At 45.2% G+C, this 23,018-nt stretch overlaps 1 protein-coding gene across 7 annotated transcripts in view; it reads right to left on the minus strand.

Moving 5' to 3' along the window:
- Window positions 1-228: 228 nt before the first annotated feature.
- The window catches only part of Vrk1 (VRK serine/threonine kinase 1), a 62,947-nt gene continuing 40,157 nt past the window's right edge, over window positions 229-23,018 (minus strand). For 4 of the 7 annotated variants that reach the window (XM_052185128.1, XM_052185121.1, XM_052185122.1 and 1 more), the window contains 12 exons: window positions 22,686-22,773; window positions 17,507-17,615; window positions 17,306-17,398; window positions 15,483-15,615; window positions 14,820-14,940; window positions 13,845-13,903; window positions 13,288-13,466; window positions 4,784-4,874; window positions 3,749-3,820; window positions 3,248-3,330; window positions 1,764-1,823; window positions 229-423 (listed from right to left, as the gene is read on the minus strand). In XM_052185128.1, the coding sequence (XP_052041088.1) occupies window positions 295-423; window positions 1,764-1,823; window positions 3,248-3,330; window positions 3,749-3,820; window positions 4,784-4,874; window positions 13,288-13,466; window positions 13,845-13,903; window positions 14,820-14,940; window positions 15,483-15,615; window positions 17,306-17,398; window positions 17,507-17,615; window positions 22,686-22,773 (1,217 nt within the window). In that variant the 3' untranslated portion in view covers window positions 229-294. The remainder of the gene's footprint in view (window positions 424-1,763; window positions 1,824-3,247; window positions 3,331-3,748; window positions 3,821-4,783; window positions 4,875-13,287; window positions 13,467-13,844; window positions 13,904-14,819; window positions 14,941-15,482; window positions 15,616-17,305; window positions 17,399-17,506; window positions 17,616-22,685; window positions 22,774-23,018) is intronic. The other 3 variants (XM_052185125.1, XM_052185126.1, XM_052185127.1) reach the window with 3 other exon arrangements.

Below are 23,018 nucleotides of genomic sequence, written 5' to 3' on the forward strand. Positions count from 1 at the left end.
CATGTTGACCAGACTTTATTGTCACAACGACCTGTACACTACATGGAGTAACAGAGCCCTTTCTTTTAAGTTCTTCATTCCTTCAAAGCAAGGAGCCTGTTGAGTGAGCGTTCTGTCCAATCTGGGAAGTACACAGCAGCCAGAGCCAGAACACGCTCCCAAAGCCCCAGAATACATGGGTTGTGACAACTAAAGATTCAGGATTTTATAAATTAACCTTCAATAAAGTACACAAAATATTCACTTTAATAAAGTTTGTTTTTCAAAAAAAAAAAAATAGCCACTCAATTATTACTAACACCCCAGAAGACTCACATGAAAGTAAAACATAAGACAGAAAAGGAGAAAAGAATCAAATGAACAGGCAGAGAGGGCGGTTCTGGCATCTCGTTTACTTCTGGGCTTTCTTCCTGGTTCGTGAACCTTAAAGAGGAATCAGAGAAAGTCACATAAGTAATCATTAACTTACAAAAGCACAGGATCAAAAATACAAATCTCTTCATGTCTGATGGACTGACTGACAGCTGTAGAGATGAACTCCACACAAGGGCCAAACTGTAGCTGCCCAGTCTAGAACTGCCAGGTTACTTCCTAGTTTTAATCCACCAGTAAAAGCACACTCCAGTATATCTCCCTAAATGCTGTATTATAAAATTTGAAACACCTACTTCCACTGTAACTTCCGTGTTTACCCTTCCTGGAGGAGCCTGGGGTCCCACATAGCATGGAGAGAGAGCAAGCAGTGCTCCCTGCTGGTGCTCACAGTCCTCCTGACGTGAGTCCCTAGGGACTGCTCCTATCCACCTCCCAAGGGCTCCTCTCCAAGCCTGACCACACTGCCCAGACTGGCCTCCTGCTCTTCCCAGCCCTAAGCTCTCTGGGCCAGAAATGATCAGAAAAATTGGAATGAGGGCATCCTGGTAGTCAATAGTTAATCAACTTCTTTTTGGAAAAGAACAGAATTTTCTTTGAATCTGAGACAAAATTTCTAATCCCACACAAGTAATTATAGTTTCTAAAGGTATTCTGATTATGGGCGTTTTTTAGTTACTTAGCTGGAAAATTCGTTTTAAAATTAAAATTTTTTACAGATGGTTTCTGTTCAGTTGATGTTCAGTTCAGTCACAGCAACCCTTAGACTTCTGTGGGCTCCTTCCCACCTCACACAGCCTGTACACAGTAACAGAGGTAGCTAGAGGGCTCGCCAGGTCCCACCCCCTCGGAGCATCTCAGGCAGTCAGCTTTGCTGGCTGGTGGGAAGAGCCCTGGCCCAGGACTCCAGGAGAACCTAATGAAACTCCCTGGGCAGGAGTGGACTGGCTGGCTAAGAAACAGGCGAAGACAGGAAAGCCAAAAAAGGATGAGGGTGGGGGCGCTGGAGGGCATTGGGGGAAGAGAGGGTGAGGGGTCGGAGGATCAATACATTCTTCATCAGAATGAGCACTGCAGCAAAACCACTGTCGTGTGCAAGTAACCCATGCAGATGAAGACAAGCTAAGAGCCACTGAACCATGGTAAAACAAAAAGCTTTTGTGTTGGAAAAAAAGCCAGCACTCCATGGTATACTCTGAGTATTTCACATGTAAAATGTTAAAGTTCCATCTACAAAGAAAATGAGAAACGCTGCCATTCTGAGACTGTCCCAACAGCCAGCTCAAGATCAACACGACCTGAGACAGGTGACAGGCACTCGGATTCAAGCAATGCTGCCCTTACATGCCCCAACCCGACACTTCACTCTGGAGCTCAATGCTGCTGCTTACCCCTGTGGTCTGGACGTAGCATATCTTGCTGTAATTCCAGACGCTGCTGCCTCCGGGAACCTAAAGAAAATCAGAACTAACCGTCACCAGGAGGTTGATGGATTCTGCTACAGTCATGTCTCTATAATACAACCATGTTCATAACACAAGACAGTAACAAAGCCAACTGTAGAGCTGACCTGTAAAATCGACAACTAGCGTAGGTGAGTTTGGGGAAGCTCAACCATCTTCACATAAACAAAAGGGGAAAGTGGGAAGTCTCTCAGCATGGGTTTCTTAGAAACATCTGGTCCCTGACCAGTTGGTCTTCTCCCAAAGGAAATCCTCAGGACAGGCCCAGCCCTCCATGCTTCCCAGCTAACTAACTCCAGAAGAGCAGTCTCTACTGTCCAGCAGGGGATGTGTACAAAGCACTAACTATCATGGCCACATCAATTAATTTCCAGTACAATTATTGGCACAGTTTTAAAATGCCAGAATACACATGGTTTCTAAAGGTTATCATTTTGTGAGGGAGGAAATTTACTTGCAGCAAATAACCAAATTTCCTCAATTGGTAAAAATTACGCCTTGCATAAAAATAAAAGGCTTACAGGCCTGTTCTTCCGGGCACCGCCCGTCACCCTCCCTCTCTCTCACAGCCTGCACAGTAACACACAGAAAGCTTTCAGAGTGCGCTCCCACACAATAGACCCCTAACTATTCAAAATGAGTTTAGGTGTATCAGGAAAATTCCACACAGCTTTGAAATGGTCTAAATAGACATTAAAGGGAAGGCGCTCCCACTCTGCGAGGCACAGCATTCTAAAAGATCACTCAGTGAGAGCAGTCTCTTACCACTCTGTAAACCATAAATTGTGTTTGAAAATAAAATTGTTAATGAAGAAAATGACATTTGTAGAGCTTCCGTTAAGGCAGCTGTTCTTGAAACACATTTAAGACACAAAATCCTAAAGCCCCAAACCACAAAATCCATGGAATTTATCCCATTTCTCAAAATATTAAGAGTCAAGCCCAGCAATGAGCCCTCACCATCAGGTGCCTGAAATGAGGAATATAAACGCACATTTGCATGACCCCTGGCCTGCTGGGTTGTTTGGGGTTTTTTTGTTTTTTTTTTCTAGAAGCAGTTTACCAACCACCTCAGGCAATACTTCTCTCCATGAATATTCTGACAGTAAAATAACTACTCTAGTACTTTAGGGGGGAAAATGGCCTACAACAAGAAAACACAAAAACCATTTAAGCAAATGCTAGGCATACTGGCAGCCCTTTAATCCCAGCTCTTGGAAGGCAGAGGCAAGTGAATCACCGTTGAGTGTGAGGCCAGCCTGGTCTACATAGAGTTTCAGGCCTGCCAGGGACACAGTTAAGACTGTCTCAAAGGGAAAAAGAATTGAAGTAATTCTGAGTTTGCATAAATATAGATCGATTTATTCTTCATTATCTTAAAAAGTTATGTAGCCCAGCGTAGTAGCACACACCTTTAATTCCATCTCTTCAGAGGCAGAGGCAGGTGGATCTCTGAGTCTGGGGCAAGTCTTGTCTACAGAGCAAGTTCTGGAAACTAAGAAACTGTAACTAGAAAAAAACAAATACAAAGTCCTGCGGCAAAGCAGTCCGCACGGTCCTTGTGGTGGGGGTCCTAGCTCAGTGACACTTTGACCTGACCCAAACTGCCAGGACTAAGAGGTGGTTTCAGGGTTAAAAGTCGAGTTTAAAGTCACAAACAAAGTCTCAAAACAAAGACATCTGTGTCATCAAGCAACATACTGGCTGTCGACCCCCGAGGGCAGCAGAGAAAGCCCGTGGAATTCCGGCACATCTGGGGCCTGCCTGGACCCACTCCCCGACTCCTGCCTCAGCCTGCCACAGCTCTGGACTCGCAAAAGCTCCTAAAACAAGGGATGCTTTAATGCTTAAGGGCGTGCTCGAGTAAGAACAGAGCTGTCTTCATCAGCGCTACTTAGTCCGTCCCCACTCACTGTCAGAGCTGCTGCAGCCCGCCTCTGGCTGAGACGTGCTTCCATGGATTGCTCCTTGGGACTCCTCACTTCCTAATAACAAAATGAACAAGACAGGGAAGGAGGTGGTAAAAAAACAAACAGTAGCAGACGGGGATGGCAGCGTTAAAAGAAAATGAACGACTGTGGAGTGTTGGCCTCTGGAGTGACTGATATGCCCCTGGCACCCCAGGGCGAATGCTGATGAGCCTAACCAAGTTAGAGCCACAATATATATACACAGCCAAAACGATAGTAAAATCCACATAAAGGTGGCTGTCTTCCAAAACTTGCTTTTTAATATGCACCAGAACCAGTGTCAACAGAATGGCAAACTACCGTGCTGGCCTCTGTCACTAGGGCATTTATGCTACCATGAACTTTTTGCCCAAAATGAGGCTATTCATCAAAAATTAAGAAATGTCCAAGAACAAGCAAAATAATAAAACTGAGAAAGAGGAAAAAAAGTCTTTTAAAAACCACTCAGTCCAAGAGAGCAGTGTTTGGGAGTACCCAGCTCAGCAGGCCATGTTGTCCAGTCTCGGCTTGCTCGTGTAGATGCCTTTGCTGACAGCACTGCTGTGACTTTATAGGCGGGACCCTCAGCACCAGACCCTAAACAGAAGTGACTTCAAATCTTTGCTTGTGCATCCCTTGCTTGAAAGAGTCCCGTTTCAAAGCTTGAATCCTTCCTGTTCTAACTGGCCGGGACGAGCTGCAGAAGTCTACTGCGGCTGAGTGTGCAACCCCCGCCCACAGGCAGAGGTGGGAAGCTTCTGGCCGAGAGGAGGTTCGGTCTCTACCTCCCAAATCCCTTCCTGACTGCGGTAGAGAGTGAGTGGCGTGAAGCGTGGACAGAAGACACTCCTATCCGTACTATACAATACAAACCCTCTCTCCAAGGTATTCTGTAATCAAACTGAAATATTACACCTCGCATGGCTAGTCCATCAGCCAGTGGGAGGTAGTGCAGCCTGCAGCTACAGCAAGAAGGGGGAAGCAGAGGTCTTCACTTACGAGTCTGTGCGGCCTCCTGCACCTGTGTGTCTGAGCACTCCATGTCTTCCACAGGACACAGCGTGCTTTCTTCTGTTTCTTTCTTCCGCTTCTTACGTAGGAAGCAAAGTTCAAAAGACAAGAGAGAAAGTCCCCACATAAGCAAATATACATAATCATACAAATTAACACATATATAAAACTATCTAAGTATGGGAGTCTCAAAACATCCAGAGGAACCCAAGGAGAGGAGAGTAGGCTCTCTGCTAGTCGGCCTGGGTGGGGTCTTTCTTCTACTACCTGAGTCCCACTGATCAACAGGACATGAAATGTATACGACTTGCTGTCACCTCACAGGTCAGTAACACTCACCTTTCTGGTTACCGTGGGTGGAGGTAAAGACAAAGGCTGAGCTCACCTCACACATGGCATTTAGAGTTGGTGGCTGACTGCGCGAGAGCCAGCATTTCTTTAGAATGCTTCCTTTCTATGAAACCCTTGAGATTCACCCCGTCTGTGAGCAATCTCCCAAGTACAAGGCCCTGCTCTCTCGAAGCTGTTCCTTCACGTTCTCCACAGTTCTTCCATCTTCCACATTCTCACCTGAGGCATCTGGAGGATGTGGTGGCACTCCTCTGTCTGCCACTACACACACACACACACACACACACACACACACACACACACACACAGAGTCTACACTAATCCAATACTGTGCCGAGCCATTTGGTTAGCTGGCAGCTCTCTATAGGTGTGTTTACAGAAGGATGCTGGCAGTAAATGTAAAACTTTGTTTTTCATGTGGCCTTATCCTATGTAGGTACGAATCTAAGTATGTAGCGCTCTGAATTCTAACTCAAAGCCTAAATTCCTGGATGGAACTCTGGATTATTTAGGAAGGTATTTGACACATCCAGACTCCACAGCACGATGCAACGGATCCTCCCGTGATCCACATAGCCTCACGTACACTGTCTAGCAATTAATGTTAAGTTGAACTTCATGTGAAAGTGTTCCCTGCTTCAGGCCACTCCATGTCCAGCTCTCCGCCCTAGATAACGAGGCTGGCCTGTGTGCTCCCACGTCTCAGAGCAGCGCTGAGAGGCACTGTCAGCCCCACTGTCTGAAGCATGGAGAGCTGGCGGCAGGAAGGCCGGACCCTGGTGGAAAGGCTCCCACAGAAAACACCTGGCTAAACCCTAAGGAATTGTGGTTAGTGGCATTTATTTAGGAAGGAGATGTGTGTGAGAAGGTGCTGCTTCTCAGACACAGCTACGAGAGCAGCTCTAACCTCACATTGCTGATGGGGGGGGGGGGGGAGAGAATGCCTTACATCTTTCTTTCCAAAGTGTGGCTTCACGATTACCATCTAAGCCCTGCTGGGCTGAACAGATTGGCTCGATAATTACATACAATAACTGCAGTGGGCAGGTAACCCTCGCTGGCACGGGCAGCTCCCCTGTGAGAGCTTCCATATGCAAGTGCACTGACGGGGCGCGTTAGGTACGTCTTCCCTGCCGGTTCACAGGCCTGATTAACGGTGGCCAAGACTCCAAGGTTAACGTGTCAGCAGACTTGTGATGCATTAGGCGGGGATAAACACAGACACTTTTGTTCCTTCAGATCAAAATTAAGGAGGAATATTTCAGAACTCGGCTCTGTGTTCCAAATAGAACAGAAAGTAGTTTCTAGATTTTATAGGGTAGTTTTTAAATGCTCATTATAAAGGGAGCTAGCCAGTATTTCCTACCAAAGAGTCTAGCACATTCATTTTGTTTTGAAGCATATTTAATAAAAATAAGCTTTCTTAACCTCCACACAGGTGGATTATAAGGAATGAAAATCAGACAGCATTCAGCCAAGGAAAGGAGCACCTGTGTATGGGAAAGTGGTAGGTCACATGCATCCGCCCACCAGCTCCTACCCAACTTTTCTGAGGGCACATGCAGTTTGGGTAGAAAGGATCTGTGCTCTAAAGATCATTAGTAAGCAAAACAAAACTAAGCCTGTCTAGTTTAACAGTGCATATGGATGGTGCTTGGGTTACACAGCAATACACAAATTCCAAACAGCAAGAAGCATCGATTAGAATCCTTAGACTTGGGGTATAGAGGAGTGAGTTCCCTTCCCAAGTAGTTGTGCCAATCTCTGAATCTGTGACAATCTACGCCATGTCTCACAGGTACCTTTATTTGCATTTATAAATGAAACCAAGATACTATATGACATACAAGGGCAACTTGCAAAATACATGTGGGACAGAGTTTGCCTTTAATTCAACACAGAAAAAGTCTTGAAAAATGGGCTTATTTCAAAGGACATTAGTAATATACTACACATTATATTTTTAAAGTGTTCAGATATGATAGGTTAAAACTTAGTTAATTAGCTGCTTCTCACTTCCATTTTAGAAACAGGAAGAAAGATCAGCTGGATACATTTGGACTGATAATTTCCTAATAGTCTAAACATTGACTGGAGACCAATACAGCTTCGAAAGAAAAGACAACAAAAATTTTCTGAGGCAAAACCAGAGACCAAGTCCTTGCTCAAGTAAGTCAAGCCTGAGATCACTGCAGGAGCCCATGTCTAAGAAACAGCAGCCAGACCATGGGCATCACCAACAAAGCACGCAATGCTCTTAGGTGCCCTGCTCCTCACGGCAGCCATCATGTATGTTATCTTAAAAACAAAAAGCCTAAAATTCCCAGGCTTGATGTTAAACCAGCCAAAGAGCACCACGCACAAACAGACATGCCAACTCGTCATAGTTGTCAAGAGCCCAGTAAAGTCACCAAGCAAATGTGTGTGGTTCACAGATGACTGAGGGTAACTGGGGGGGGGGATGGCACGAGGATAGCAGAAATGGTGTGCCACAGAACCTGCAGACCTGCAGACCAGCAGGCTCAGTTAAAATGCACTACAGAAGATGACAGCCACTGCAGTGTCTGGCAGAAGCGTGCACAGCGTGTCTATTACAGCTGCCTTCACATCTGTCTCCTCTGACCTATGCTCATCCAGGGCAGGGACTCTGTCTTGCCCTTTCCTAACTCTAGATAAGCTTTACCACAATGCTTGTGCACATGAAAGGGGTACAGCAGAAAGCACCCCGGTCCACGAAGTGTGCAGAGAGCCGGATGTCTTTGTGCACATCATAGCTGTGTCCCTTTGGCTCAGCCTCGAGGCCCCAGAGAAGGAGCTGTTAAAAGCCCTCCTAATAGTTATGAACAGAAGAGTTAATCAACAGGTGGGCAGAAAGCCCTATCCAGAGCCTGCAGGCACACTAGGTGCAGCAGTTTTCTAGTAAGGCAGCAACTTAGACATGGAAGACTCAAGTCATACGGCTGAGGACATGGACTCCAGCTTCAGCACGAGCAAACTTGAGGTTACTTAACCTAAAGATGTTTCTAAAGAGTCAGTGAACTCAGCTCTAGAAACTAATGTTTTTATTCTCTACTACACTGGAATTAATGTGATGCTTTCCTCTGAGGACACTATCACTTACACCACTAATATCAAAAACTTAACATGTTTTATGGACATTCAAGGAAAAAATCAACAGGCAGATAGTTACGCCTTAATTATCTGTATTTTATGACTAAAATCACAAGATTTTCTTTAAGTGCCATGAGTTTCTCAGAGGAAAACTGCATTATAACTATACAGAATGGTAGCTGTGAGACCCTAGGCAACTCGGTTTCCATTTTTTAAGACTCCCTACCAACACACAACTACACACACACACACACACACACACACACATACACACACACCACTACACACACACTATTCAGTATTTGCTGGGTTGGGTGGATGGATATGTGGGTATGGCCAGAAAACATGGAGGCCAAAGAATAACTGTGGAGCTGGTCTCCACCTCCACAGTTACATGGATACCAGAGATCAAGCTCAGAACACTGGACTTGCAAGGCCAGGGGAAGGGACCCTCACTTCAGAGCTGTCAGCCCCCTCTCTTTAACTTGTAACAAAGTGTCTCATGTGGGTGCCACAATGTCCATTTGAAAGCAGATGGAAGGTGGCTCTGTAAGGTGCTTTTGGAGCAGCAAGCCAGAAGCATGAAGGGTTACTTACCAGCAGTATCAAGTTCTCTGCACCCTCAAGGAAGAAGAAAACCCTGAGGCCCACTGCAGATGTGATAATACAGTCACAGTTTAGATGTCTATCTCCCTGAAGATCGGTAAAAACCAACCCTTCCCTTCCACATAGTGGCAGGAACCACCTCAGTCCTTGAGTGGACAGTTCCTTACAAAACACATAAGCCACTTTAGAATCACTACTAAAACCAGTTCCCTTGGCCCACAAAACCCCAACTCACAAAGCACAAACTACAGACACGGAAGCCAGGAGTCCTCTGCTTTACCCATACCAATCAACAGCTTCAAAGGGAAACATACCACAAACTTATTGCTGAGATATAGATGCTTTAATATACATTATGGGGCCACATGTTGTATATATTTATTTCATACCAATTATCATATTGTCTTTTGCTGCAAATCAACGTTTAGCAAGCCAGGACCACTTAAAACCTATCAAACGTGCATTCATCAGTGAAATCTAAACCAATACTAAAAGTGAACTCAACTTCAAGGCTATACATCAGTTCTTAAGATGGTGGCAAGACAGCAAAATGAAAACACTGTCATTTTCTAACGGAAGAAAGGAGGAGAGCTAAGCCGTAGGCAAACAGCCCTGACAGAGCCCTCCCTCCCTCTGACGCTCAGTGTTAGCCACAGCACTCAGCATCCAGACTTCATTTTCATCCCTTGTGACAAGCTTATAAGCAAGAAAGAATGCATTATTATTTCCACAGAAAATTTATTTTTAAATTCACCCCTTATTAAAAAATGTAAATGTGTGCACACTTAGCATCCTAAAACTTGGCCACGATTAAAGACAACTCAATCACCCGATGTTGAGGACATCTGACAAGATGCCCTTGCATTGCTTCCATGGATCAATTCTTAAGGCACTGATACTGTACCAAACGGGTCTCCTGTATCTTACAGCTAGATGCACAAGTACATGACAATCAAAACGGGGTGTGTAGGCCTCACTGGCACACACAAAACCTGTATGGAGCTGAAAAGTCTACTTCAGACGCAAATGCCCAATATTGGCTAGGCTTACTTACAAGGAGGCTAACGTCTACACAGATCTTACAATGAAGACCCTTGACCTCTGATGCACCATGGTTCTCATCTGCATTTCATGAGGGAAGAAATTAAGGAGCCTTTGTATGTCGAGGCCCGAGGCCCACCCATAGTCTAACACTAGTTTAATTGGTGTGGGTAATACAGTCCAAGACAGCTCTGAGGACGGTCTTCAAAGTCTGCATTATCTGACCTGAGGTATTCGTATTAAAGGGATTCCAGCCTCAACCCAGGAGCCCTGACACCAGAAGTCCCCATGTGGCCTCCAAGATCTAATTCTCTCTGGTGACAGGCACTGTATAGAAACAGTAAAACAGTAAACAGGAAATAGCATTCCAAATGGGGTGAACCCAAGGACAATACAGACCGAGAGAGAGAGAGAGAGAGAGAGAGAGAGAGAGAGAGAGAGAGAGAGAGAGAGAGAAGAGAAGAGAAGAGAAGAGAAGAGAAGAGAAGAGAAGAGAAGAGAAGAGAAGAGAAGAGAAGAGAAGAGAAGAGAAGAGAAGAGAGAGACTAAACTCAAACACCACACCACACAGAATCCCCATTCTCGGAGCTGTTATAAGACAGCATTTCCTACCCACAAAGAGACATAAGATGCTAGTACACCAAGAAAACAAGAATAAACTTTCTGTCTTCAGTAAATCATAGATACGAGCAAGAGAGACTTTGGGGCCTTGTCCATCCCTGCTCATCTACTGGCTACCAAGGAATCTGGGAGAAGGGAGTCACTCTCCTCAGCTGTGCACCTGCTGACCCCACCAGGTTCCAACACATAGCCCCAGACCTATGGCCACACAGACCGCCCTGACTAAAGCCAGTGGGGAGGGAGGAAGGAGAGAAAGAGAGAGAGAGAGAGAGAGAGAGAGAGAGAGAGAGAGAAAGAAAGAAAGAAAGAAAGAAAGAAAGAAAGAAAGAAAGAAAGAAAGAAAGAAAGAAAGAAAGAAAGGAGAGAAAGAAAAAAAGAAAGAGAGGAGAGAGAGGGAGAGAGAGAAAAGAAAGAAAGAAAGAAAGAAAGAAAGAAAGAAAGAAAGAAAGAAAGAAAGAAAGAAAGAAAGAAAGAAAGAAAGAAAGAAAGAAAGAAAGAAAGAAAGAGAGGGGGGAGGGAGGGAGGGAGGGAGGAAGGGAGGGAGGGAGGGAGGGAGGGAGGGAGGGAGGGAGGGAGGGAGGAGGAGGAAGGAAGGAAGGAAGGAAGGAAGGAAGGAAGGAAGGAAGGAAGGCAGGAAGGCAGGAAGGCAGGAAGGCAGGAAGGCAGGAAGGCAGGCTACACAATGTAAAAGAAGAGGAAAGAGAAACTGGATTCCAGCTCTCCCGGGTCTCAGGGAAGAAGCTGGGGGGATGAAGAGGAGGCACCTACATGCTGCACAGATGGACTCCTCAAGCTCCGGGGGAGGGTCACGGCTTCAGACAGGGTTCCCCAAGCATCAAGCATATATGAGGTTTAAACTAAGAAAACACCTCTCCCTCTCCCTCCCTCCCTCCCTCTCTCCTCTCTCTCTCTCTCTCTCTCTCTCTCTCTCTCTCTCTCTCGAATTCTGTGGTGGAAAGCAGAATGAGGGGATAGACTAAAAAACAAGAGAACTCAAACATAGGGGAAACCAGAAATCAGGTAGCAAACAAAATTAACCAAACTGGAAGCTGAGAGGGACACCTCAGCAGTGACTCCAACCAAATGACTCTCAGGGAAGCAAATATCACCATTTGTGGAAACTGTATTCATGAAGTTTACCATTTATAGCGCTCCTCAAAAAAAAATAAAAAATAAAAAATAAAATAAAATAAAATAAAATAAAGGAACTTGAGCACATACTGTAAATACTCTAAAAGATGAATCCAAGAGAAAGGACACAGTAATAATAAAAAATAGGAAGAGAAATAAAAGACTCTGGAACTCTAATCACTAAGAACACAGAGCACAGAGAAACACCAGGACACCTGCCCTCTCAACAACTTGAAAGATGGTGTGATGGTTCGTATATGATTGGCCCAGGGAGTGACCCTATTAGGAGGTGTGGCCTTGTTGGAGTAGGTGTGTCACTGTGGGTGTGGGCTTAAGACCCTCACCCTAGTTGCCTGGAAATCAGTCTTCCACCAGCAGCCTTCAGATGAAGATGCAGAACTCTCAGCAGGAGGCTGCACTGTATCTGCCTTGATGCTGCCATGTTTCTGCCTTGATGACAATGGACTGAACCACTGAGCCTGTAAGCCGACCCAATTAAATGTTGTCTTTTTTGTTTGTTTGTTTGTTTTTTGTTTTTGTTTTTTGTATTTGGTTTTTTCAAGACAGGGTTTCTCTGTATAGCTCTGGCTGTCCTGGAACTCACTCTGTAGACCAGGCTGGCCTCGAACTCAGAAATCCGCCTGCCTCTGCCTCCCAGAGTGCTGGGATTACAGGCGTGCGCCACTGCTGCCCGGCAAATGTTGTCTTTTATAGAACTTGCATTGGTCATGGTGTCTGTTCGCAGCAATAAAACCCTAAGACAGATGGACTATGGGATGAAGACACCCCTCTCACGAGAGAATGGATACAGGGTCTACTCAACTCTAAATGCTCATACACAAAAGTCAAAATGTGTTAGAAAATCAGGGCAGAGACATTTGTGAATTGTCACAGCTTCCTTCTATCTAAAACCTGAAGAAATGAGCCCAAAATAAGCATTTAGAAACATGTCTGAAACAAGCAAAAGTGGCCCCCTATACCCAGCTGCTGAAGCAGGACCCAGGAAGAACAGAGGCACACTCAGGAAGGGCCGTGTACTCCTATCCACTCCTAAGCCACACTACACTAGGAATATCTTTCTGAAAATCTGCACCAGTAACCCCAATCAGAAAGTGCTAGCAGGTAGTGGTGGCACACACCTTTGCTCCCGGTACTCGGGAGGAAGAGGCAGGTGGAGCTCTGAGTTTGAGGCCAGTCTGGTCTACAGAGTTCCAGGACAGCCATGGCTACTCAGAGAAACCCTATCTCCACAAACCAAAAAGAAAATAAATAAAAAGAAAGTACTGGCCAGGTAGGAAGAGTGCAGGTGGAATGGGGGGTTGGACATTTCAAATGCCCTTGCGAAAGAGACAGCCCCCCTACAGTGGCCCAACTAGGACAAGGCCAATGGCAGAAGAGTCACTGCTCCATTGACACCTGACCTCAGGTCACAGGGAGGTCATTTCAGATACCGAACAATCTGCTCCTGGAAATTCTCACTGCCCCTAGTTCCCCATAAGCTCTGCTATCAATCTGCGCCTCCTTTATAGTAAAACACCCTTGGCCACCAACCCACCTAGCTTCCTTGCTGAGCTAAGACCCGCCTACATGTACTACCTGATAGCTGGAAACAACAGCAATCCAGACCCACCCTTTGAGGCTGGTTTTGTCTTCACACTTCCATTCTCCACAGCACTAAAATCCAGTTTGCCATCATCTTTACTTCCTATAGCTTTTAGTCCTTGCAAAAGGATGTCACGTAGGTTTTGATAGAGCGGCTTTTCGGTGTAGTCCAGTAGTTTCACAGACTCCATGTACTTAGCGATCTCACCTAGAATAACAACACAATCACTCTATAGCATTTAGTCACAATCCCAGTATGTCCACCTCATTCCTAAGAAAACAGTCACGGCTGATTGTTTTCTACAAGTGTGCAAAACTACAAGTGTGCGGACAAGCACTCCAGTACATACAACAGACTCCATAGCCACTGCCTAAGTGAACAGGGCACACTTCCCTTCCTGACAACAAAGGGTGACTGACTGTACCAGCTCCAAGCCCACTGCCCAGCGCCCTGTGCAAAGCTGCTTTTGTGAAGGCATGCCTCCAACAACAGCAATGTCCTGAAATGCCCAAGCTCACACAGGCTGAGGGCTGCCTCCTCCTAGAAGACAAAAGCTGTGTGGAGGCCTACAGAAGCCTTTCCTACCTGGCTTATTCTTCTCAGGAAAGCATTTCTCCATCAAAGCTGCGACATTGTCTCTGTATCTGCAGAGGAAGGAAGGAGTTCTCAGTTACAAGTGTGGTCCCCAAGAGCCTTCAATAATAGGACATATCTCCACAGGCAGTGTGTCCAAGGGGAACAGCAAAGTTCAAATAGTCCTGCCATCTAACCTGCACCTTCTACTTAAATCACTGCCAGGTGTACTGACTGGGGCAGGAGGGCTGCTCAACAATGCACTGCCTATAAAATAAATAAAATAAAATAAAATAAAATAATAAAATAAAATAAAAAATAAAATAAAATAAAACAAAACAAAACAAAACTAATGATAATCTAGAGAATACAACTCCAGAGAAACTGTCAAGAAATTGTGACAGACTCCCGTCCCTCCTTCACCATCTACAGCAGGCAGGCAGGAAAGCTGGCCCTGGGCTCCTGAGAGTGGGAGAGCTGGCCCTGTGCCGCACGAGCTGCAATGCTCAGGAGAGCAGGCTCTGTACTTCATCTGGGCAGCAGAGTAGAGGTGGCCCTGGTAACAGCCCGAATCTACCCCATTGATGACCTGCTGGAGTCTCTGAAAGGGCCAGTCCTACAGATCCAAAACTATAGGAACTCCATGAAACAGAACAGTGACAGGATGTCCAAGAGGAGTCCCAGTGAGGATCCAGAATTGAGAAGCCAGAGACCTTGTCGAGACATGGCAAAGAACATTTGCAAGCAAATGAGTGTCGGCAGAGGGGTATACCAGGGCACACATTATGACTGCAGCCTCCATAGATTTTTATTCTCTGTTTGGGGAGGAAGGGTTTGCAAGGGTAGAAGGTAGGTGTGCAAGGGAAGGGAGATAAGTAGGATTGGGGTGCATGATGTAGAATTCACAAAGAACCAAAACATGTTTTTAAAAAGGACATTTTTTGTCCCATCACCACCCAATCCAAAACAATGTAAGTTGTCCCTTACCTAATTTTGGAATCTCTAACGTAGTTAGGATCTTTCAAGTTATCCTCCCAAGGAAGACAGCCGCTGAGCCACTGGATCATGCAATAACCAAGTATTTCCAAATCACCACGTCGTGATGGGGCTACAAACACAACACGGGAGTAAGCACGGTACAACAGCTTCCCAGAAAAGCATCAAGATAGAACAGTCCACTCAGGTCTAACTTGAGGCAGAAACATTCGCCTGCATATAATCAAAGCATTCAACAATGCTCTATGTAAAACAAATCCAACTAATAGCTTACTTAAAACCCAGACTGGCAAGCCTTAGGGTTTGAAACTGCTACCACTGGTCTAGGGAGTGAAGTCTGAAGGCTCCTCACACCCAGCTGTCTTTGGGACTGGAAGACACTGACACATTAGACACTGCCAATATGTCCTCCACAACAAAGGGCAGAGAAGGGGCTAAGCAAGCTTAGATAAAACATAAGCCACACAGAAACGGCACAGCAACCAAGAAAACCAAGCAGCACAGGCGGAGCTGCATGGATCCTAAGGACAGTGCGGTTCCCCTGAAGACAGGCCCTCTGCCTTCCTTCCCGTACTCTCCGTCAGTCCACGTGCTGCCTTAGCATTCAGACAGGAACACCGCACTGTGCAGGTGCCCCGGCCCCTGTGGACGTACCCACGCCGTTGTGTGCGTCGATGCTGGTGAACTCCAGGGTGCCGTCATGGCACCTCTTGGGATCTTCCTTGTACTCTTTATGAACTCCATCTGGGCAGTACCGATAGGCAAGCCCATAGTCTACCAAATACACCTGTAAATTTCCAAGCACCAAATTAAAGACAAAAATCAATGCGCATGAACTACTAGAAAGTACTGAAATAAAATACAATCGTTTGGAGGCAGACTCACCTACAAGGGCAAAGAGGAGCTTTCCAAACAAGACAAATCTGAACTGAGCACCACAGCAAGTCCTGAGCCTCCCCTCCTCTGCAATGCTGGGAATTACACCTAAAGCTTCGCACACGCTAAGCAAGAGCTCTGCTGCTGAGCTGTATCTCTGATAAGTCTTACTTGTAAAAATCTTATTTTGTCTGCAGTATTAGGGATCTAACTCAGGACCTTCCTCTACCACTAAGCTATTCCCACCCTTCCACCCAAGAATGTTTTACTTTTAATAAATGTTAAATGGCCATAAAGCTACAGTGCCTGAATGTTAGTTTACTTTGCATGCTTTCTTAGGAAAGTATGTGCTAAAGAAATTAATCCTGTCTCCATGGGCAAGACTTACAGATAGATGTTAAAGTCCTTTTATAGAGTCTGCAACAAAACTACAATAAAATGTAAGTGTTCAAGACTCTTTCCACAAAGAAAAGGGACATGATGTTAGCACACAATACAACAGCTGCCTTCTACTCGATTCCTGTAGAATAGTCAAATGCCTATTTACTTCATAAAAATGATTCAAGGACTATAATAACATTCAAAACTCTTAGATCAGGCCTTTACCTACATCTTAAATACTATATATTAGATTTAGGTCTTTCAGATTAAAGCTAGTTTGAGTAATCCTGTGGGCGCAGCCTGTTACTCTGACTAGCACCCAGCACGCATGTGCATGTAAACACAAGATGGACACAGCATGAGAGACTGACCCCATCCACAGAGCATGTCTGAAAGGTCGGAGAGCTGCGCATGGCTACTGTGTGGACAGAAGCTGCTCGCAGCAGCCGAGTGCAAACCAATTGGAGTGCCTTTTCAACAGTGTTCTGCGAGTCCTTACTACTCCAGCTAAAGGGAGCATCACTGCTCGCTCAGGGTCTTGGCTGTGCTTAAGGAAACAGCTCAAATGAGATGGCGGAGGATGCCTCAGAGCACTCAGCACAGCAGCTTCTCTTGGTGCACTACACTGACCCCTGATGCTCACCATAGCTTACAGAGCACCTGTGGTTAAAAAGGAGGTGATCAAAGAAGCAAAACATATGCAGACGATGACTACAGACCCAAGGGCAGAGAATGCTGACAGATCACCGCCGAGCCAAGCACTCAAAACCTCCCTCTTACACAAGATCAGGAGGCAACACTAAACAGCCTTTATTGTCACTGACGACTGAGCTGACCCCACATTAAAGACCAAATTCTCTAAGTAACAGACACTTTTATCAGATGGATTTTTTGGAAGCAATGAGGTACTGAAGGTGACCAAGAGGACTGGCAGATCTAACTCACTGGTGCCTTTATAGTTTAGCCTCCACCTTAAACAGCTATTTGAAATGCATGCTGTATTAAGCACTTCTGAATATTATGTAGAGCAAAACAGTCTACTTGATAAAGTGCCAGTAAACTGCAACAAGATACAGAAAGGCAACTGGATGCCAGTGACCGGAGAATCAGTATTGTTAGTGTGTCTACTTCAAAGCAGCAGAGCTTGTGGAGTCAGCCCAGAGTACCCGACTCGCTCTCAGGCAGCTGAGTTACAACAGTAAGAGTGAAGCTCTCAGGACCTGGTCAGGGTTCTTGTAGCTCAGAAGCAGGTTGGAGGCCTTGATGTCCCCATGCACATACTCATGCTCGTGGATGTACTCCAGGATGTCCAGCTATGGAGAACACAGGGAGTTAATGCAGTACCTAACACAGCCAGCAGAGGACTGAGCTTCAGCAGAAACCAGCCCTTACTGTATTCACAAGGAGCACAGCTCACATACAATTCTTAAGCTTAGCTGCAAGACAGTTTTCCGAGAAAACCTTTTGGCATTTGCTTCATATATTTTCTGAAGGTCACTCCCAAAGCGGTCCATTATCATAAACCTGTAACTGAAGACAAACAAGAGAGTCAGTGAGGGAAACAGCCAGGACCATGTACTTGCAATTGACTATTCCCCCTGCAGATTATGTCAAGGTAATGCTTAATAAGGCAGTATTATAGATTATAAAGGGGCACAAACACACACCATGAAAATCTCTCTCAACTACAGAGAAATCTCACGAATTCAGAATGTTGGGTCATCCTGCCCTGAACTCAGCTAGTTTTACAGAAGACAACGTTCAATTTAAGATATAATGCCCACCCAGAGCCAAATACTCATCTACAATGGAACACCCGTCTACCTGACTCCTCATAGTTAACTGCTGTTCTTAGACAAGGGCTTCTTTCTTGTGACTGCATCTCCATTTTTAAGGCATATTTCAATAATAAATATTCTGTTAAATCAAGACTGTCAAGAGATAGCTTACAAACTACATTCAGTAAAGCTGTCCAAATGGTATTAAGTGATTATATATTAAACACTCAATGGTCATATCTGCAAAAGGAATACCCTACAAAAATAAAGATTTTTGGGTTTTGCCACCCAGTCCCATGTCACCTGGAGCAGGTAACATTACTACCTGGGGCCATAACTTTTGGAGAAGTGAAATGAGGAGACAGGTGTCACCCTTCCTAGGGACTCAAACTCTAGGAGTGCCCATAGCCTCGCTGGAGACCTGCAAGGACACTGACCAGCTCCTAAGGGCATCCCTTTCCCCTTCTCCAGTTATCCGAATCCCACCCCGTCTGTGTATGTCACTGACAGACCCAGGACAAACCCTCCCATGGGATGCTCGAGCCACAGCAGTCAGGCTCATAACGATACACTACAGTGAGCTTCCAAGGAGCAGCCAACTAAAATGACAAGGCAGTGTGGTAATAGAAAGCAGAGTCCTATCCATTTCTGAATCAGAAGAGAACTAGAGATTCTATGTATCTTTTAATGCTTTAGCAGATAAAGTTTATGTCAAAGCCACACTATCAAGTAGAAGCAAAACACATTCATTCGTGTTAAGATTTCTGATGCCCTGACCTGTACGGCCTTGTGTCTTCCCAATATCTTGGGGATGGTAAGTTGTGCAACGCTGAGGGAGAAGAGTAGGACACACACATTTGCCTTGACAACCAAGTTAGCCAGTGTCATTACTATAATACTTTGGATAACAAAGAGTAACCTTGGCCATCAGTCTGTGTCTTAGGGTTACTATTGCTACAACAAAACACCATGACCAAAATTCAAGTGGAAGAAAGGGTTTCTTTGATTTACACTTCCATATCACTGTTCATCACCAAAGAAAAGTCAGGACAGCAACTCACACAGGGCAGGAACCTGGGGCTGATCTGATGCAGAGGCCATGGAGGGCTGCTGCTTACTGGCTTGCTCTCCTGGCTTCTTGCTTAGACTGCTGTCTTACAGGACTCAGGACCAGCAGCCCAGAGGCACCACCACAATGGACTGGGCTTTCCCACATTAATCACTAATTAAGAAAATGCTCTATAGCCAGATTTCTTAGAGGTGTTTTCTCAATCGAGGTTCCTTCATTTCAATGTGTCACATTGACAAAACACTAACCAGCATAGTCTAATAGTCTAGAAGAGGAAAAACAGTTTGTTTCAACACAGGAACTACTACTAAAGCAGATTACACAGGTCTTTGTTTTTATGCACAGATCACCCTGCCACTAATTCTAAATGGCCCCTAAAATTCCCTCACCATTTCTAATGACAATTGACTCCTCTCTCTCTCTCTCTCTCTCTCTCTCTCTCTCTCTCTCTCTCTCTCTCTCTCTCTCTCTCTCTCTCTCTCATACACACACACACACACACACACACACACACACACACATACAAAAACACACATTAGTGCATTCTCCTGTAAGAGCTCTAGGACAGAGTGAAGCTACTTCTGAAAATGTCTATCAGGTAAGGCCTCTGATGCTTTCTTTCTTTTTGAGGGACTTAGCTAAATGCTTCCCGTAATAGGAAATAGTCAGTTCAAACAACTGCATGCGGAAACAGTCAGCATTTCTACAGGCAGCATACTGCTCTACGCTGCCTAGGCCTCCCTTCCCTCAAACACAAGTTAAGGAGAAGGAAGGCAGTGTGCTGGCTGGGGAGTCTAGAAGGACCCTCTTTCTACTGCTTTCCTTCAGGAAGACATACGATGCTTTAACCTCACAGTCCACATGTCACCCATGACAGTCTGAGTCTCGAGCGCTGAGGAAGGTCTAGCAAACGTCCATTTCGAGGACTGGCCATCGCTGACAATCACAGCACAGGTGACTTGCTCAGCTGCAGTCACCCGGCCTTACTATGCTAAAGCTCCTGCCGGCAGCACCCTCTGAACACAGCTATCCTTCTGCCCACTGCCTCTCTCTGGCTCTGATCACCTCACAGCACACTGTTCCAGGAAAACTGTAAGAAAATGGTGTAAGATTCCAAGGAGCCCAGACTCCTTGGAAGATGAATGGTTCTCTAGTAAATAAAACTGGCAGGGCCATAATAGCTACCTGTCACAGTTTAAATATGCTAGGCCCAGGAAGTGGCACTATTAGACAATGTGGCCTTGTTGAAGGAAGTGTGTCACTATGGAGGCAGGCTTTGAAACCCTCCTTCTAGCTGCCTGAGTCTTCAATCTCCTTCTGTTTATCTTTGAAACAAGATGGAGAACTCTCAGCTCCTCCAGCACCATGCCTGCCTGTATGCTGCCATGCTTCCTGCCATTATGATAATGGTCTGAACCTCAGAACCTGTAGGCCAGCCCCAATTAAATGTGGTCCTTATAAGAGTTGCTTTGGTCATGGTGTCTCTTCACAGCAGTAAAACCCTAAGACACTGCCATCCTCAAGTCTTTGCTAACGCAGCATCAATCTGGCTTGGGCATTCCAACCTCTTCCATTCAACAGTGTCTTTCACCAAGACACTTCTGTGAGCACTTGGATCTTGCCAGCAGCAGGTTTAAGCATAGGAATTATAAAACTGTGACCATGAAAATGTATGAGGAAGCCACATAGGGTGCCACAAAAGTTTCCTTCATAGATAGGAAAGGAAAACTCACAAGACAATGGCACCAATTTCTGACACTGAACATTGTGTCTGTATGCGAGGTCCAGAAAAGGAGCAGTCTTCCAACAGCATCAAAAGGAACACTGAGAGTAACAGCACCACGAGGGTTAACTGTGCAAGACAAGCAGAGATGTACCGACTAGTACTCATGAGGAGCAGGCAGGGGACTGAAAGGTCTATGCCAGCCTGGGCTCTACAGTGACTTGAAGCTAAGTTTGGAAAGCAAGACTCTAGCTCAAAAAAAATGCAAGGCATGGAATCAGGTCTTTGATGGCTGCTTAAGACGGCCAAATCACAGCCTTCTGTAACACACTAGAAACGCCATTTACTGGCAGACTGGCCTCCAGTTTCTAATTCAGCCTGGCCTTCAGTCTCCTATAAGCTTTGCTCCATGAAGTTTAAACTGAGACTTCACAAGAGCAGGCAGCACAAAAGTGTTAAGGGATTTCTCTTTTTTTTTAATTCGATATATTCTTTATTTATATTTCAAATGATTTCCCCTTTCCTGGATGCCCCCTCCCCAAAGATCCCATAAGCCCTCTTCCCTCCCCCTATTCCCCAATCACCCCCTTCCCGTTTCCCTGTCCTGGTATTCCCCTACACTGCTGCACTGAGCCTTTCCAGGACCAGGGGCCTCTCCTTCCTTCTTCTTGGGCATCAATTTGATATGTGAATTGTTTCTTAGGTATTCCCAGCTTCTGGGCTAATATCCGCTTATCAGTGAGTGCATACCATGTGTGTTCTTTTGTGATTGGGTCGCCTCACTCAGGATGACATTCTCCAGTACCACCCACTAGCCTAAGAATTTCATGAATTCATTGTTTTTAATAGCTACGTAGTATTCCATAGTGTAAATATACCACATTTTCTGTATCCATTCCTCCACTGAAGGACATCTGGGTTCTTTCCAGTTCTGGTTATTATAAATAGGACTGCTGTGAACATAGTGGAGCATGTGTCCTTATTATATGCTGGGGAATCCTCTGGGTATATGCCCAGGAGGGGTATAGCGGGATCCTCCTGTAGTATCATGCCCAGTTTTCTGAGGAACCACCAAACTGATTTCCAGAGTGGTTGTACCAGCTTGCAACCCCACCAGCAGTGGAGGAGTTCTTTCTCCACATCCTCACTAGTACCTGTTTTCTCCTGAGTTTTTGATCTTAGTCATTCTGACTGGTGTGAGGTGAAATCTCAGGGTTGTTTTGATTTGCATTTCCCTGATGACTAAGGATGTTGAACATTGCTTTAGGTGCTTCTAAGGCATTCGATATTCCTCAAGTGAAAATTCTTTGTTTAGCTCTGTACCCCATTTTTTAATAAGGTTATTTTGCTCTCTGGAGTGTACCTTCTTGAGTTCTTTGTATATCTTGGATATTGGGCCTGTGTCGGATGCAGGGTTGGTAAAGATCTTTTCCCAATTTGTTGGCTGCCGTTTGTCCTTTTGACAGTGTCCTTTGCCTTACAGAAACTTTGTAATTTTATGAGGTCCATTTGTCAATTCTTGATCTTAGAGCATACGCTATTGGTGTTCTATTCATAACTCTTAACTCCTAAGACATCTAAGAGGAAACGTTACTGAGCAAGCATCTAGCTTTCCTCTCACGGTTCAGAAATGCTAACTCTAAATGATTCTTACCTCTAACTACTGCCTAAAGCCCTCGTAATGAACAAGACCCTAGTTTTCATGGAAGATTAGGCATTCAGTATGAGATATAAAATGGGATCCTGAGGGAACTTTTGCATAAAGAATGGGAGAGGCAGGGTGCACTCTGTTCCTGTCCATGGGGTTCTAGTCATCTGGTGCTGCTTCACAGAAGTCCACAAGTTAGACTGGTACCCCCATTTAACATGCCCCTGACACTGTGGTGTACACAGGAAAGCAGAGATAAAATCTTACTCCTCCCCTCTGCTGCCCGGCAGTCCAGAAGCACACCTACAAATATTGTGGGTGCTCTACAAGTAACTGCTTATTAAACCAACTCAACAGGAAATGCTCAAATGGAGATTTTTACCTTTTTCCATTTTTATCATGTAGACCAGATCCCCAATACTTAGGAACACCAAGGTACTTCAATTTATGTGTACGAATCCATTTCTGAACTAGAAGTTAAAAGAGAGGCCTGTGATTTCAACTGCTGTATGTAAATGGTCATTTCAGAACAAATTACTAAGAGCAGAGCATTCTTATATGGGCAGCAAAACCACCTCAAGCCCTAAAACAGGATGTAAAGGACACAGGATAACTCACACAAAGTATAATTAAAAAGTTTACCAATCTGCACAGATAGCACCCTGCTGTTCCCTATCTGAAACTGCCCATCTATGAAACCATTTTTAAAGCACAA

The sequence above is a fragment of the Apodemus sylvaticus genome, chromosome 6, assembly GCF_947179515.1.
Source record: "Apodemus sylvaticus chromosome 6, mApoSyl1.1, whole genome shotgun sequence".
Lineage (NCBI taxonomy): Eukaryota > Metazoa > Chordata > Mammalia > Rodentia > Muridae > Apodemus > Apodemus sylvaticus.